The 18,077-nt window shown below is 41.2% G+C and overlaps 1 protein-coding gene across 2 annotated transcripts in view; it reads right to left on the bottom strand.

Moving 5' to 3' along the window:
- The window catches only part of AIFM1 (apoptosis inducing factor mitochondria associated 1), a 33,035-nt gene that overhangs the window by 8,081 nt on the left and 6,877 nt on the right, over nt 1–18,077 (bottom strand). The window contains exons 2-10 of one of the 2 annotated variants that reach the window (XM_077889809.1): nt 16,214–16,344; nt 11,545–11,644; nt 10,329–10,453; nt 10,072–10,202; nt 8,565–8,655; nt 3,447–3,531; nt 2,702–2,778; nt 1,684–1,792; nt 96–203 (exon numbers count right to left, since the gene is read on the bottom strand). In XM_077889809.1, coding sequence (XP_077745935.1) covers nt 96–203; nt 1,684–1,792; nt 2,702–2,778; nt 3,447–3,531; nt 8,565–8,655; nt 10,072–10,202; nt 10,329–10,453; nt 11,545–11,644; nt 16,214–16,344 — 957 coding nt within the window. Of the gene's footprint in view, nt 1–95; nt 204–1,683; nt 1,793–2,701; nt 2,779–3,446; nt 3,532–8,564; nt 8,656–10,071; nt 10,203–10,328; nt 10,454–11,544; nt 11,645–16,213; nt 16,345–17,542; nt 17,686–18,077 lie in introns of both variants that reach the window. The other variant, XM_077889808.1, reaches the window with a different exon arrangement.

The following is an 18,077-nucleotide window of genomic DNA, read 5'->3' as shown; positions in this document are numbered from 1 at the left end:
ATGGCATATGTCAAGGGAGTTCCCACAGAAGCCAACTTTGCATTAGGCCTAACTCAAAGGAAAGAGTGGCAGCATATGGAAAGAAGTCTCTCTACCTCGTCTGACTTTTTCTGTGGTCCAGTTGCTGAGGTATTCAGGGAGGATCTTTCCCATATTTCCTTTCTCAGGAAAGAGTTGAATCACTTCTGTACCCAAAGCTCGAGCTGGGAAGAAGAAATAGAGTAGGTACAACAGGAGGCAAAAGCCAATCCTGGGAAGATAGGAGGAGAAGTGAAGGAGCAGCAGGTAGTCATTCACTACACATAGGACAATGCTGTGACCCAGGCCAGACCTCCTGTTTTTGGGGCACTGGGGCACGAGGACACCAACAGGGCAAACACAACAGGTGCCAGATCTGTCGTCCCTGGATTTAACTACACACCATGAACTGAGTGCATTATACCCAGGTGTCAGCTCAGGCTCACACATGTGCTTTGTGATCTCTGAAGAGGAAGCACCCTCCTGAGAAGACACCCTGATTTCACACAGCTGAAAACTAACATTAAGGAAAACGGTTGCCATGAAACATTCAAACTGGAACACAAAGATCTGCCGAACTGGGAACCATCATGTATCTGAAGAAAAGTCTTTTATAGGGAAGAGGAGTTCAGATATACATACAATTCTGTAGTCTACGTTGCCCTCCCCTTACCATCTTAATAACTCACTTTCCTTTATATTTTCTTTTTTTTTTTAAAGATTTTTAAAAGAGATTTATCTATCAGATGCTTATTGGGCTGAGCCACCCAGGTGCCCCTGAAGATTTTATTTTTAAGTCATCTCTGTACCCAATGTGGGCCTCGAACTCACCACCCTGAGATCAAGAGTCACGTGCTCTACTGATAGAGCCAGCCAGGGATTCCCTTAATATATTATTTCTGAGGTGTCCTGGCTTAGAGTCTAGAGGAAGGGAAACAAAGCATTTCTGCTCAGTTGCTCATGACAGCTTTTTGGTCACTAAGGGATTCCTCATGAGAACTAAGCTCCATGCTTAGTTTTTCACCATATAAGTCTTTTTTTTTTTTTAGTTATTTTTTTTTAAACTTTTTTTATTTATTTATGATAGGCACACAGTGAGAGAGAGAGGCAGAGACACAGGCAGAGGGAGAAGCAGGCTCCATGCACCGGGAGCCCGACGTGGGATTCGATCCCAGGTCTCCAGGACCGCGCCCTGGGCCAAAGGCAGGCGCCAAACCGCTGCGCCACCCAGGGATCCCCCTTTTTTTTTTTTAAAGTAAACTCTGTCCCCACCGTGGGGCCTGAACTCACATCTCCAAGATCAAGAGTCACATGCCCTACTGACTGAGGCAGCCAGGTGTCCTTTACCACATAAATCTTAATCAAACTCTTTCTACAGATCCTGGCAAATGCACCTCTGGAATTTGTGAGAGCCCCACAAAGTATGGGATATAAGACAAGAGAAGAGGTGGCTCAGTCAGTTAAGCGTCTGCCTTCAGCTCAGGTCTTGGTCCCAGGATCCTGGGATCGAGCCCTGCATTGGGTGTCCTGCTCAGCAGGGGAGTCCGTTTCTCCCTCTTTATCTGCCTCTACTCTCTGTGTGCACACTCTCTCTTTCTAAAATAAATAAAATCTTTTAAAAAAAGACCAGAGAAAGAAAAATCGAGGTCACTGCCCAGTACTCACCCTTTCTGCCAAGAGCGCAGGCGAGTTCGCTACCAAGGAAGCCCCCACCGATTATCGTAATTGACTTGACTTCCCGGGAAATCTTCTCTAAGGTTCTAAAGTCTCCAATCTGCAGGATCACACCAGTTTAGTCCACTAATTTCCCAAAGGGGCATAGGATAATACCAAGAAATATTTTCTGCTAAATCTTTGATATGTAATTTGCACATAAAATTATCTCCTTGTATGAAGTTAACACAATTATATAGCCTCTGTTATTGATGTAAATATCTCTCTCCATTGTAATATTCCTTCTAGCATCAGTTGATTCTCAACTGGGGGCAGTCTCGCCCCCTCTCCCTCACAGGACATTTGGCAATTTCTGGAGACATTTTTGGTTGTCACAACTGGGGGTGAGGAAGTGCTCCTTGTAGCTAGCAGGTGGAGGCTAGGGATGCTGCTAAATATCCTACATGCACAGGGCAGCTCCTCACAACAAAGTTATCTGGCCCCAAATGTCAATGATGCAAAGGATGATAAACCTTATTCTATCAAAAATTTAAAAGATGAAACCAATCTTTTCAAATGTCTGTAAGAGTGGCTGGAAAATTTCAGCAGGTGTCATGAGTAAAAGCACAGTGTTAAGAAGCAAAGCCGCCTCTTCCTTTTTCACTTAGGTACTTGAGTTTTCTCCTCAAAGTCTCCACAGTAGCATTTGCAATGTAAAATGCCAAGAGGCTATAAGGAGTTTCAATGACTCAAATACATCAGGAAAAAACCCACTATGGAGGGGCAATTGGGAGGATCTAGAGCAAGCAATAAAAACACTAAATGTATTTTTCACCCAGGAGCTGAAAACTCTTGAGTGAGATATTTGAAGTGCAGGGAGAGGCATGGACTTGCTCAAGACCAGATAACAAGTCTATAGAAGAGCCATAAATAGAATTCCCATCTCCTAATTTCTAGGTGATCACTTGGGGATCATAAGATTATGCCACCTCTTCAAAAACCAACACATTGAAGGCACTAAAGCAATTACCTTTCTGAAAAGTGTTGTTCTACTCTTTACCTCCGCTCCAGCCCTATCAATGGCAGACAGACTTCTTGGAGTGCCTCCTGGAAATAGGAGGAAAACCCTTTAGCCCAACAAGCGGGAAGCTAGTTCAAACGACCCCCCCCCACACACACAAAGGTAACACAGTGGCAAGCATGGTCCTTGCTGGTGTCGCCTAAGCATCCACAGGGCGGGGAGGCTTTGTTTCCTTTTCCCTGTCCTCCCAGCAGGCTTCTGTCAATTTCTTTTGAGAAGCCATTTCGAAGTCTCTCTACAAAAGGGCCCATCCTCCCCTGAGATGGCCACAAGGCCTCAATTTTTGCTTCCCCAACCCCTTCTAGGGGTGTCACCAGAAAGCATGCTATGTTGGTTTAAGCGACTGCTTCAGTCTCCTTTCTTGATTTCTGGTTGGAATCCCGGCAATGAAGCCATGAGGCTGTGTCACTTCTGGGGCACAGGGCAGAGAGGAGAGGGCGAGGGCTAAATGGCGAGAGGGGAAAAAAAAGGCCATCCTCTTCCGTACGCATCTGTGCCCTTACCGGAAGGAAGAGCAAGGATAGTCCAGAAGGATTGCTGATAAGATCCCTGTAGTTAGCTGGGCTTTGCACCAAAAGAAGACACCCATTTCAGAAAGATTGGGTTTTGGTTTTCTTAAGATTAAGTAATGCCTGCTACGTTAAAACTCGAATGAGTCCTACCAGGGAAGGAATTCGTCTCGAGAGACACTCACCTGTTGCAATCAAGCACTTTTCATAGGTTATCTGAGAGCCATCATTAAGTTTCACCATGTTGCCTCTCACATCAAGATGCACTACCTGGGTCATTCACAGAAAGATGGAGAGATGAGTTAGCTTAAAACTCTTTTTATATGGAGACATAATTCACATAACATTAAAGTTACCATGTTAAAGCAATTCAGTGGTTTTTGGTATATTCATAAGGGTGTGCAGCCACCACCACTATAATTAGAGATCATTTCTATTACCTCCAAAAGGAACCCTTGTACCTTTCAGCCATCAGCCCAGCAAGAAGAATTTGTTCTTGACCTAAGGTGATCCTTAAGAAGCAGGCTCCCTGCAGGGAGCTTGATATACGACTTGATCCTGGAACCATGGCCTGAGCCAAAGGCAGATGCTCAACCACTTAACCACCCAGGCGTCCCAAGTAGTCATAGTTTCTTAAAGCAGCCAACATGAAAACAAATCCCCATAGTCCCCAAAGTCCCTTCCCAATCTGTGGAAATGGCAAACAGAGACAGACTTTCACTTGGCTTATTTAGAAACCTTATTTGTTAATAACGTTCCCATATCCTCAACATTTTTACAAGATGTTCAGTTTAACTCTTACCCTTCCCTCAAACTCAGCACTCCCACCAAGGATGGCTCACATGTAGAGGCTGCTCATTCATGCACACTTGTCCCCCATCACACCCAGGGGTGTGGGTACTGGCTGCTGCCTCCAAATTCTTGCACCCTCATGCCCCTCTGAGAAGCATCAACCTGCATCCTACTAATCACTGTTATCCAGCCATCTCCCGGTCACTCCTCATTCACTGAAGACGTTGGAACCTGGCTCATGCTTTTCCTCTGAACCACACCCAGAATCCCATCTCTTCAAGCTGTACTTCTACCTTGAATAGCCCATTTTGGGGTCACAATTTTCCATTCTTCCAGCTTTTTTTCAGTTCCGCTGTCACCTGTACTTGTTTTGATTTTCTCTGCTTACCCAGTGGGCTGTTCCATTCCAAGTAATCTGGGCCTATGCTAAATCACCTGAACTGTTCTTCTGCCACCACCTATAATTTCCTTGCACCCTACTCTTTCTTACGGTGAAAAGACTGAGATCTGGAGTCAGAGAGACTAGAGATTCAGTCTCTACTACCCTTCCTTTTTTTATTTATTTATTTATTTATGATAGTCACAGAGAGAGAGAGAGGCAGAGACACAGGCAGAGGGAGAAGCAGGCTCCATGCACCAGGAGCCCGACGTGGGATTCGATCCTGGGTCTCCAGGATCGCGCCCTGGGCCAAAGGCAGGCGCCAAACCGCTGCGCCACCCAGGGATCCCTCTACTACCCTTCCTACTAGCTGCGAGGCCATTCATTCAAGACATACTTATTAAGCACTATGTCAGGAACTGAGGTAAGTGTTGGGGACACAATGGTGAAAAAAACATACATTCCCTGTCTCCAGAGTCTGGTAGCCAAGGCAGACAATTTAACAAACACTATAATCAAGAGTGAGAAATGCTCTGGTAAGGGTAGTACAGGTAGTTTTAGAAACATGGGATAGGTGCCCTCAGTTGAGCTTTCTGGAGGCAATGACATACACTGAATGACATAAATAATAGGATGGGTGACATAAATGACATGAAATGATTAGATGGGTGAGTAGCTTCTACAGCCACCTTTGGTTTGTCCTTGGGTAAGCTCTCTCTTCAACCCAACCTTACTAACTCAACCATCACGCTGCTCACTCTCAGACAACCAACCACCTGGTATCCTACTTTATTATAAGAACAAGTGAAGCCATTAAATATGATCTTCCTTGGCTTCCCACCTCCCAAGCCCTGAAGAAAAACTTACTTACTTCCTTCCAGCTTCTGGGATGAGGTGTCCTTTCTGTGCTGTTTCTGTGCCTGACACCCATCCCCCTCCCTTCTCACCTAGAATCATCTCCTGGTAGTTACCACTCATTCCCCCTTTCTCTGTGGCTCATTAACACACTTACCTCTTTCTCATCCTCAGGGTCACACCTCTGACTCTATGTCCTCCTCAAGCTCCGACTAACTGCTGTCTTTCTTTCCTCATTTAAACTTTTTGAGGGGGTACTTTAGCCTCTTTTCTGACTTCATGATGACATCTGAGCCACTAAGTCTTTATGGCTCATTTTACAGTTCTTTTCCTGCCAGACCTCTTTGCTGCAAGGAGGACTCTTTCTAACCTCGCTAAGCCCCTGTCCTGGGCTTTCCTCCTTTAACTTCTTTCCTAGTTTCCTCTATGGTCTCTTCTTCAGCCTGCCTCTAAAAGTTGGGTTCCCCCGGGTTCCATCCTTGCCCCACTCCCCTCTGACTGCAAAATTCTCCACAGGAGCTCTCATCCACTCTCATGGTTTCAATTCCTACACATATGTAGATGATTCCCAAATCTCTGAGCCCAGACCCCTTGTCTGAGAGTCATTATCACATAACCAACTTCCCACAGGCCATCTCCACAGAAATATTCCATTTCATATCCAACGCTCCAAAACTAAATTTTCTTTCCCCCTTAAACTAGGTCTTTTTGTAATGTCTCTCTCAGCTGGGGCTACACCACCATCTACTACACAAGCTGGAAATCAGAAAGGCAAGTTTGCCCCCTCCCTCTCCCTCATATTCCACCTTCAATCTATCACCACAGCCCATCAAGGCTGCCTTCTAAGTATGTCTCCACTGTCTCCCACTCCGTCATTTCTCTATCAGGAAGTTATCCCATGGTGTTATTATGAGCTTGGGCTCTGGAGTCAGAATTCTGGAGTCAGACAGATCTGGGCTCAAATTCTGCCTCTACCATGTATTAGCTGTATGATATTGGGCAAGTTAGTTGAGTTTTTTTTTTTTTTAGTAGGCTTCATGCCCAGCGTGGAGCCCAATGTAGGGCCTGAACTCAAACCCTGACTGAGATCACGACCTGGGCTGAGATCAAGAGTCAGACGCTTAACTGACTGAGCCACCCAGGAGTCCCACAGTTAACCTCTTCTTTTTTTGTTTTTGTTTTTTTTTTGTTTTGTTTTTTTGTTTTTAGTTAACCTTTTCTTAATCTCAATTTCTCTCTATATAAAATGGCAACAATAATAGTACCTGACAAGAGTATTATGAGAAAATGAGAACGCTCATAAAGCATTTTAAAATTGTACTTACTACTGCTACTACTACTTCTTAATCATCCTTGCCACTACTGCCCTAATTCGGGTTCCCATCGTCTCTCACCTGGATTATTGCAATAGTCTTCAAAATGGTCTCCCTCTAGTCTTGTCCCCCTGAAATCCATCCTCCTCAGAGGCAACAGAGGGAATGCTTAAAATTCAATCTGCTTTATAACCTTATCTAAAACCCAATAGCCCCTTGGTGCCCACAGGATAAAGCTCAAGTTCTCCTCCATGACAGAGTTCTCCATGGTCAGGCCCCTGTGCAACTTCTTGGTTTCATCTCTTGCTGTTCTTTAGCCTACACTTTCTGCTCTGTCAGTAGCTAGCTGTTTGTTGCCCTGTACGAAAGGTGCTTTTTCATACCCTTGTACCTTTGCTTATGCGGTCTTTTACTTGAACTCTCTTCACTTATCAGTAATCTGGTCAATTCTTCATTACATAAAATTTCCCATTCTATCAGACCTCTTCCTCCAGGAAGCCTTTCCTGAAATCACAATACTGGGCATGTTTCCCAATGATTCCCACAACACATTATGCCTGTCTTTCTTACCCCACATCTATGTGTTATGATTGTCTGTTCATGTTTTTCCTTAAATACTGTTAAGCTGGGAGACACCTTGGTAGCTCAGCTGTTGGGAGTCTGCCTTTGGCTCAGGGTGTGATCCTGGATCTGGGGATCAAGTCCCACATTGGGCTCCCTATGAGGAGCCTGCTTCTCCCTCTGTCTATGTCTCTGCCTCTCTCTCTGTGTCTCTCATGAATAAATAAATAAGATCTTGAAAAAAATACTGTCAGGCCAGGCACCTAGGTGGTTCAGTTGGTTAAGCGTCTGCCTTCAGCATGGGTCATGATCCTGGGATCAAGCCCCAAATCAGGCTCTCTGCTCAGTCAGGAGTTTGCTTTTCCCTCTCCTTCTCCCTCTGCCTTTCCCCACTACCACTCATGCGCTCTCTCTCTCTCTCTCTTTCAAATAAAAAATAAAATAAAATAAAATAAAATAAAATAAAATAAAATAAAATAAAATAAATAAAATAAAATAAAATAAAATAAAAAAATAAAATAAAATAAATAAAATAAAATAAAATAAAATAAATAAAATAAAATAAAATAAAATAAAAAAATAAAATAAAATAAAATAAATAAAATAAAATAAAATAAAATAAAATAAAATAAAATAAAATACTCTTAGGCCCTAGAGGGTAGGGCCTGTGTGTTATTTACACACAGAGGATACTTAATACCTAACGCCTCATTACCAGCTTATCCATAAACCTATATCCACCTCCTCTGCTTAAGTCTCCTTATAGAAGTGGGCTTATCCCTAGCAAAGATCAATCCCTCCACTTGTGCTCTGGATCCCATCTACTCTGGACTTTGCTCCTTCTGATAACCCTTCCCTCTCTACTGGAACATTGCCATTAGTTTACAAACACTTTCTAGTACCTCACATTAACAAAAATGAAACATAACAACAAAATACCCTCCCTGGACCCCACAAATGCCCTCCAATAACTGCCCCCATTACTCAGGCACTAGTTTTTGTAAAGTCTAATGATATTTCCCATGCTGACCTAATGCTTATTTTACTATCTTGAATAATATAGTCTCTTGTCATCAATAATCTCAAAGAAATGTTAGTGTGGAAAGTAGAAAGAAGAAAGAAGGGCAGAGGAGCAAATCTGGAGAGGGTACAGCTTCAGGGCCACTGTCTTCCATGGTTTGACTTCTCTTGGAAAGTTGACATGTGACTCTAGGCTTTAAGATTAGCACTTCCCCCAGGAAGAAACACTAAGCAGTGAAGATTGGCAATATTAAACCTAAAATGACTCCATTCTTCTTCGATGAACTACAATGGCAGGACAGACTTAAACAAAAGTGGGAATACAGGTCACCATACTTGCTGCCCACATGGCGCTTGACAAGGGAAGCAGTCTACTAGCTCACCTTCTTCCCGGTGAGGACAGCCACACCACCATTCTCAATGTGAGGCAGGTCCTGAGCAGCGACGTAGAAAGATGGTGGCTGGAAATATATGCTGTGCAGAGAAGACAGATAAAATGCTATAAGCACTTGGAAAATGTTATAGCAGTTCCCCCATAGCTTTAGTAAAACTGTTGCAATCATGAAAAACTTTTAGGAACATTTTCCAGAGTAAAGTTTCCAAGGCTGCTTTATCTTGGTCATGACTTATTTACACAGAGGTATTTCAGACCAGTGGTTCTCAGCTGGGGGCAATTTGGCAAGGTCTGGAAACATTTCTGGCTGTAACAGCAAAGGGGAGGGAGGCTTCTGCTATCTAGTGGACAGAGGCCAGGGATGCTATGAAACATCTTACAATGCACAGAGCAGCCCTCACAACAAAGAATTATCCAGCCCTAAATGCCAATAGTGCCAAGGTTGAGAAACTCTGCTCTGGATTTAGGTTCATTTCAAAACTAGAAGAAGAAAGGGCCCCTGGTGTGGCTCAGTCATTTGAATGTCTGCCTCTTGGCTTTGGCTCAGGTCATGATCTCAGAATAATGAGATCAAGCCCTGCATCAGGCTCTGTGCTCAGTAGGGAGTCTGTTTGAGATTCTCTCTCTCTCCTCTCTCTCTCTTAAATAAATCTTCAAAAACAAAACAAAACAAAACAAAAACAAAACAAAATTAGAACAAGAAGACCACCCAAAGAGACCACCCATTCACACCTCCACCCAAATGTGTGTCCAGAATGGTGCTGGTCAATGGACAGCTAGGTAGGTCTAGCTCCCGAGAAGATTTTGCCTTAAATAGTAGACATTACCTATGAAGTATTATTTAAGGGATGGCTAACATAACTGACAGTATGCATCCTGCTTGACAATAGAAGATGATAATGGGGGTGAGGGGGATGGGCAGAGTTGTACAACTTAGTCCAGTATCAAAAGTATCACTAGTGAGAAAAAACGGACCCAAAACATGTTACTGGAATCAAGAGATCCATGGAGTCCTTTAGAAGGAAAACGCTTCTGGACTTGTATTTCCAAGTCTTCTGTGCAAATGTTTTAATAAAGAGTTTCTTCCTTACAGTGTTCCCACTTTATTCCTGCAATTCTGAATGCCTGCTAGGGTGTCAAAGAAAATGCCAGAGAACAGTGTCTTTTCTTTTGCTTTCATGGGAGACACCTCGGCAAGTGGAAATGACAACACAGGCCAAGTTGATCTTCACAGCAGAGGTCCTGGAAATAGGAGCATTCGTACTTCAGAGGCCAACATTACAGCTTTACTTGTTGGCAGATCTGGTAACAGAATCCAGGACTCCTGCCACGGGAGCCTGCTGCCTCTAAGTTGTACCAAGTGTATACCCCAGCAGACTCCAGTGTGCAGCCAAGACATCTCTCCTATGCACTGTACACAGTCTGTAAAATCCTGACTGATCCCCTGTGCTTAGATGAAGTTGCTAGTCAGGCCCATTTTATTTAAGTGAACACACCTTCTCTCTTTTCCATTCCACTGTCTGAATCGCAGCGTCTTTGTGACATTTGGATCATCTGAAAACCACAGCTCTTTTGAAAGAGGAGGTCGCATGTATGGCAGCTCAGGATCTTCAGACACAATCAGTACCTTCAGTGTAAAATAATGATACTTATTATGGCCAAGTCACTTAAGAGGCAGATGTCAAAGGTTTTACACTGGCCAAGTGCTTGCAGACTATACCCTCCATGCCAAGCAAAGTAGTGTGTGCCTTACCCTGGCCCCAGGATCCCGAGCCCGGATGGATCTGGCTGCAGCAAAAGCAGCAGTGCCTCCACCGATGAGCAGGAATGGAACATGACTTGGTACCCTGACTTGAGGAACTGGTTCTCCTTCTGGAGCTGTTAGCAACAGATCAGACACAGTGAATTTTCTTAAAATCTCAGATGACTCCTTAACACTATTTAAAGTTTATTTATTTACTTTTTTAGTAATCTCTTCACCCAACATGGGCTCGAACTCATGACTCCAAGATCAAGAGTTGCAGGCTCCTCTGACTGAGCCACCCAGGTACCTCTCCTTGCTGCTATTAAAAAAAAATCACCTTTCACTTATTTCAATCCTTTACACAAAGCTAATAAAACACTGTACCTATATTAATCTTGGCAAATTCACAGGAGCCTGATGGGACAAGAAAAGCACATATCTTTTTCATTTCATAAGTAAAAAATATCCCCCAAAGAGGTGAGTGATTTGGCCAATGTCATTCATTCATTAAGTCTTCACAATTAGAACCTAGCTTAAATATCTATTTCTAAAATATGTCAGGATGTATGTATCAGAAAGCTTCTGCTCTTTCCATTAACTTCCTAATGACCAACAGGAAAATATTAAGCTCAGTTTCACATTTTGTTAGCAGTAAGGGGGGAAAACCCAGCAAGTCAACTGGGGATGATTATACGATGTTCAAGAAAAAGGAGTTATTCTGAAGAAAGCAATGTAAATTGCCCACCTAGAGTTGTGGGGCTTATTCAAGGATTAAAACATTCCTCTCTCTGAAAAATTAAGCCAGTCATGGGGATGGAAGAGGATGGTTAGGGCTATTTGCTTTAGGAAAACAAATATATTTTTAACAACTTGAAACTCCAAGGACTCTAAAGCAGAACAAAACAGACCAAAATAATTTCTTCATTGAAAAAAGGCTTTCATGTCTTTCCCAACAATTTTCTTCACCAAGCTTGCCTTTTGAATTTAAAGTTTGCATTTTAAGAGTCTAATATAGAAAACCAACCAATCATAATCATCATTAATGACTATTCTCAAACCCAAATTCCAGTCAAATACCTTAATAAATTGCTCCCAGGCGTGGGGTAATTCCATAGTTTCTAGAGCTTACAATCTCACAGAATCATTGTGTAAGACATCCGCAAAGCATAGCACCCAAACTGTTTTTAACTTGCCCCTCAAATACTGAGTCTCAAGTAATACTCACCAGGTGACGTGGCCCTTTTCTGTTTCTCTTCTGGTGTTAGCCCTAACCCTGACATTCTTTCATCATATCTTTTTTGATCATCCTTTATAGTCTTGTAGGCCTGCAGATCCAAACATGGAGAAAATTTCATCATAGAGCTAGCTCGTATCATAAGTAATATCATTATCTTTCAATTAAATGAGAAGCTTTTGTCTAATGAAGTTTTTCTATGTTAAAATCACTAAGGCAAAATTATTTTCTCAAGAAAAAAATAATCGGTATATACACACTTGGTCTAGAAAGAATAAAGGTATGCAGATAAAAAGGTTCCAGTTTCAAATTTCCTTAAGCTACATGTAAAGAATTTTCCTTATATTTAAGTCTGAAGGTATAGTTAAAGAAAAAAAAAAGAAAATCATTTTATACTAGAAGAATAAAGGACTAAACTTCATTGGATTTTAAAGTTTTATCTATTTATTCAAAAGAGAGAAAGAGAGAGAAAAAAAAAAAACGAGCAGGGGGAGGTGCAAAGGGAGAGGGAGAAGCAGACTCCTTGCTGAGCGAGGAGCCTGATGTGGGGCTTGATCCCAGGATCCCAAGATTGTGACCTGAACTGAAGATAGTCGCTTAACTGACTGAGCCACCCAGGTGCCCCAGGGTTAAATTTTATAAAAAGGAGGTTTGAATCATGCTGGAAATCATGCTGTGAAATCAAGCTATACAGTTCTGGATAGGAAACTGGGACATTATGTTTTCCTAGTAGATGTCCAAAGTTTTGCTGGGTACTCCGCTGCTGTCCTGAAACATGATTGCCTATATCCTAGTCTCATAGAATAACTCATCTTTCCCTTAATGGTCTATCCTTCTTCTGACACTTACTGATATTTACCAAGTGTCAGACACCTTCCTTAATCACCTATTTCAAATCTACTATCTTCTCTAGCTGTTCAACTTGAAGATAGGTCCCTTAGCATTATGACTAGTTTTTTTTTAAGACTTTATTTATTTATTTATTTGTTTGTTTATGAGAGAGAGAGAGAGAGAGAGAGAGAGAGAGAAAGAAAGAAAGAAAGAAAGAAAGAAAGAAAGAAAGAAAGAAAGAAAGAAAGAAAGAAAGAGGCAGAGACACAGGCAGAGGGAGAAGCAGGCTCCATGCAGGGAACCCGATGTGGGACTCCATCCTGGGTCTCCAGGATCATGCTCTGGGCCGAAGTCGGCACTAAACCACTGAACCACCCAGGCTGCCCATAATTTTGTTTTGTTTTGTTTTAAAACATATAGCATTGGAGTTTTTTGGAGATTTAAAAAATATGGGCAAGAATGACTTGTTTTAGTTACAACACTTTTGCTCTTTTGTACCCCAAAGGCTTAACAAGACAGAAAATTAAGGCACTGATGTCAACTGAAATCCCAGATCATTAATTAATCAAAGGAGAAAGTAAAGACATAAAACCTGTTTGAAGAATATTTCTATGAGCCCTTTACAGAGCAGCCTGTTAGGCAGTGGGCTCTAATGAGGAACCTGGACTCTGAGACCTGGACTTAACATTTATCAGCCTGGAAATATCTAACATATAATATGAATGGATTAGAAAATTAAGCACTGAGGTGCTTGGGTGGCTCAGTCAGTTAAGTGTCTGCCTTCAGCTCAGGTCATGATCCCGGGGTTCTGGGATCGAGCCCCATGTCAGCTCCCTGCTCAGCGGAGAGCCTGCTTCTCCCTCTTCCTCTGCTGCTCCCCTTGCTTATGCTCTTTCTGTCAAATAAATAAATAAAATCTTAAAAAAAGAAAATTAAGTGCTGTACATTAAAAGTGAATGGCTATTCCTTGAATTCACCACTAAATTCATAAAATTAATAAACTGTATTCAACTGATATCTATTTCAGGAAGAAAGCTTTTACCTTGCCATCAGATACTACACACGAACCCAGTATTTATCCATACCTAAAAAATTTTCTTTTAAGAAAGGAAATTTGACCTAAACAGATGGCTTAAGCTGGTCAACATGAGTGAACAGAGAAATAAACTGGGGTCATGTTCAAACAGAGATATCCAAAAATAGCCTAGGCTCTCTTACACCTCCTAATGCCTTCACACGTGAAGGGTAAAGCAGACCAAGAAATACCTTGAGGTTTAGTGGAGAAAGGACAAAAATGAGGTTTGTCGTATATTTCTATACATATATATTTATGTATCTAGCTTTTAAGTAAATATTCTGATATGAAACTGTTTATAGACATACTAAATAAAAACTTACTTTTCCCCCCAATTTGCACAGATTTCCAGTTGGTGACATGAATACATGTCAGATTAAGAAAAACTACAAATCTGTGAAAAATATCACTGGACACAACTTTTCTAAACAGATTTATATGGTGGTTTATCTGCCATGAAGAAATTTGAAAGGAAAAAGGTCATTTTGTGAGGCAATATGATTTTACCAGTTGAACAACCAGTTGAACAAGTTGGACAAAGGGCCCCAACTCTAAATCTCATTAAAAAGTTTAAAGGCCACATAGGTCTGCACACTGACAAATAACAGGACTGAGGTCAGAAGATCTGCCTTCGGTCCTAGAGAAAGTCACTAGAAAGAGGAGGAGGAATGCCCACATCCATGCCAATCAGGAGTTCCTATTTGCGAACTAAGCCAAAGAAGTGCTATTCAGATCAGTGCTTTTCAAACTGAGGTTGCAACCCATTGGTGGGCTATAAAATCAATTTAGTAAGGTTATAATCAGCATTAAAAAACAAACAGAAGAGAATAAAACTATCAGAGTATATCATATATCACACCTACTAAGTATTATTTTGAATTTTGTTTGGTTTAATGTATTTGTAGTTAGATAATGGGTTGCCAGATAAAATATAATTTTCTGTGAACTGTGGCAAATAAATGTAAAAAAATAACTGGTTTAAAGTACAGACCTCAAACAAACATTTCAGAAAAATGTCCCTTGTTCTTAGTTCCACTCCCTTGGTTTTGGAGGGTAGAGTGGGTGATAAAGAGATCCCAAGTCAGGAGTCCCTAAAGTAGTGTTTGTACTCAAATTAGGAACACTTCCTCATGTGAGAGAGAAGTTATGAAGGAATAGCACTGTGTATTGAATGTCTGTGTCTTCCTCCAATTCGTGTGTTCGAAGCCCTCTCAATGTGGTGGTATTTGGAGATGAGATATATGGGAGGTGATAAAGGTTAAATCGGGGTGGGGCCTTGATCCAATAGGGCTGGTGCTCTTATAAGAAGAAGAGACTCCAGAGCTATTTCATTCTCCCTCTCCCTTCCTCCCTCCCCTATGTGAGGACACAGAAGAAGGTGGTCAAGCCAGGAACAGAGCTCTTACCAGAACCTGAGCATGCTGACACCCTGATCGTGGACTTCTGGCATCAAGACCACAAGAAAATAAATCTCTCTTGTCTAAGCCATCCATTCTGTGTTCTTTTGTTATGGCAGTCAGGGCAGACTGACAAACAATAAATAACTTATGGCTACATCTCATCAAATCTGAACTCCGATTTTTAAGTTACCAGTTCTTGTGAGACTAAGAGCAATTTTGGAGGATAAAAACCTAAGTGACCTCAGATCACATTTTAAATGATGTAAAACCTAATATAAAACTTTACAGAATGGTTCAATAACAGTGGTAGGTAGACAAAAGCTTATCATTTAACCTGAAACCACTATAATCTAGCAGCTTTACTATTACCAGTGTTGGATAAACACAGAGGGCAATGAGGCATTTAAGTGAATGGCTTGAGAGGAACTTGTGCTGTGGAGGTATTTCCAAGGCGGAAGAAAGCAACAGTGACTTGTGGCTCTGACTTGTGGCCTGGCATCAAGAAATTTGCCTGGCCAGCTCTGTGAAGGCCATCCAACTCTGGTACAGCAACATAAACCAGAGGTTTAATAGGTTTCAGCTGTTACAAACATATCAGATGCAAACACTTTACACCTATTTTTGAATGAATGGGGTGGAACTGATGGCAAAAGTCAAGAGCTAGGAAATGGAAAGGTAAAGAATCAGAGGGTAGTATCTAAATTGTGAATGAGAGGCATTTACAAAAGCAGTCAACATGAACGTGTTAGCTTATACCACTTCAGCCACTAGTTTGACCAAATTAGAGATTACAAAAGGGACACTGCCAAATGAATTTACTTTGAAATAGAGGCTGGGGGTGGATGGGGAGAGTACTGTAATTCTGTGGCTTTTTGGACCTCCTCAGAAGCATTCAATAAAATGCCTTTTCACAATAAAAGTGGGGTTATTTCTGACAAAACACAAAAATTAAGTTTTACCTAGAATGATCTAAAATGGATGGCATTCAAGCTACTTTTACTTGCTTATTCAATATTTACTCTTTGAGACTATCTTGTTAGGTATGCAGCACTAAAGCACAATATAATTTAGCATCTTAAAAAAGGTTTATGAACTTGGTAAAAGTTTCAAAGGAAGGGTTAATGATGAGGTTTTAAAATAATCATTAAATGTATGGCTTTAGATATATCTGGTAGGACTTCAACAGTTTGAAAGATGAGGTCTGAGGGCTCCCTAGTGACTGACAATGTCCCTTTAATAAATACCTAGAAAGCACATGCTGTGATATTTCATTATATTCTAATGGATCAAGTTTTCATTAGTGCCATGGTCTCACCCCCCCACCCCAAAATATATTTTAGTGTAAGCATCTTACATAATAAACTCCTGCCCCAGTGACTGTTGCTCCTACAATTAAGAAGTATACTAGGCTGCTGCCATCTTTCACAGAAGCACCTGTAGACGCTAGTGATCTAGAAGGGGATCCTAGATGATCACACTGCACGACTGTAGGTAAAGATAAGGCCAAGAAAGAAACAAAAGGAAATAGAAAAAGCACTAAGCATTAATGAAGAAACATTCCACACAAAGGCAGGGAAGCATTTTTGGTTACCCTGTGCTTAAAAAAGAAAAATGTGCTGCTCCAGGACTGGAAGAGGATGTGTACTTCCTCAGAGTCTGTTATCGGCCAGAGCTCCCCTACTTCTGACTCTGGGTTGATTCACAAGTGGCAAAAACTGTCTCTTTGTGCATTTGGGAGTCAGGTCAGGGAATGACAATCTAGGTAACTTTAAGTAATTTTCATCTCCCTGTTTTTATAATCTAGTGACCAAGGAACAAAGATAATTTCACCATCTTACCAATGTGGAAAAAACATTGTAATGGCATCCAACCATTCACTCTTGGGGAGTGAAACAAACAGCTTCCTTCAATCAAGGGTATTACTAGGTGTTATCTAAGTTGGTTCACTCAACCTTACGTGATCCAATTTTAGATGATCTGCTTAGTCACAGTAAACTCTGCCAAGTTAAAAAAAAAACACCCACAGAATAATTCCTCTGTGGCCAACTAAGCCAATCAGAGTTCATTTAAGGAGATATAACTGTGTTAATATTATATAGCATTTAAAACTGTATTTCTCACCTCACACAAATTCCATTCTAAAATTGTAGATCTTAGGCCAACTAACTTCCATAATTTAGTCTTTGGGTGAGATTCTTTGGGTGAGATTCAGGGATAGTTCTCCTTTTAGGAACATTTAATATTTTGGATTGAAAGCTGTTGTTGTTTTTTAATGTCTATCCCAAGCTGAGGAAGAAGTATTTGACAAATGGGTCAAAATCAAATATTGTGCTAAGGAGCTGCAATGCATTCTGACCTATTCACAGGTTAGTGTGTCATATCCAAGAAAATGGGTACAATATTGTGTATTAGTCCAATCTAAGAGAACACAGTAGCTTTCAAGTAATGAGTAAAAAGACAAGTGAAAAGAGCAAAGCTAATCAACACGAGATTAAAGTTCCGTCATTCCCAAATTGGCTCTCCCAGGATTATTAGACAGTAGGCACTTTAAAGAAGGCTCTTTGGAAATTTTTCCAAAAGGAGAAAGGGGAATTAGTTGCAAAAGTGTTAAAGCAGAGTAGTACTGAGTCTACTAATGGGAGCTGTTTGGCAGCTTCTTCACACAAGCTGCTTTTCTACTTACATATGCACCAGCTCCTATTGTTGATAAGCCCACAATAAGGACTAACACAGAATTATCGATTTTGCCCCCTGATGCACCAGAGCTAGCCATTTGTCTTGCCATCTGGAGTTCTAGAGGAACATGCCATCGCTGGAACAAGTTGCCTAAGGAACACAATTTATTAAGACACACACACACATACAAAAATAAAATAGTTAATACATGTTTATGACGAGAGGTCAGTGCATTGTACAAGTAAAGGCTTAACTGCCCAATGGGCTGCATGATGCTCACTGTTCAATGACCAAGAAAAAAATAATCAAAACTGTACAAATACTACAGGTATTATAATCTACACACTTAAATTGTTGGAGTTTTTAAATAAGAGTATAATTTAATGCTGCCAGGGAAGAAATTTATAGCTTCCAGAAAAGATAATTAAAAACAAATGGGACCTTCTCCGATTGACTTATTTCACTTGGCACTGAGGGGGCACTTGATGGGATGAGCACTGGGTGTTATTCTATATGTTGGCAAATTGAACACCAATAAAAAA

Source organism: Canis aureus, chromosome X (genome assembly GCF_053574225.1).
Source record: "Canis aureus isolate CA01 chromosome X, VMU_Caureus_v.1.0, whole genome shotgun sequence".
In the NCBI taxonomy this organism is placed as follows: Eukaryota; Metazoa; Chordata; class Mammalia; order Carnivora; family Canidae; genus Canis; species Canis aureus.
Note: the sequence above shows the minus strand (reverse complement) of the source record. Positions and strands in the feature narration are given on the sequence as shown.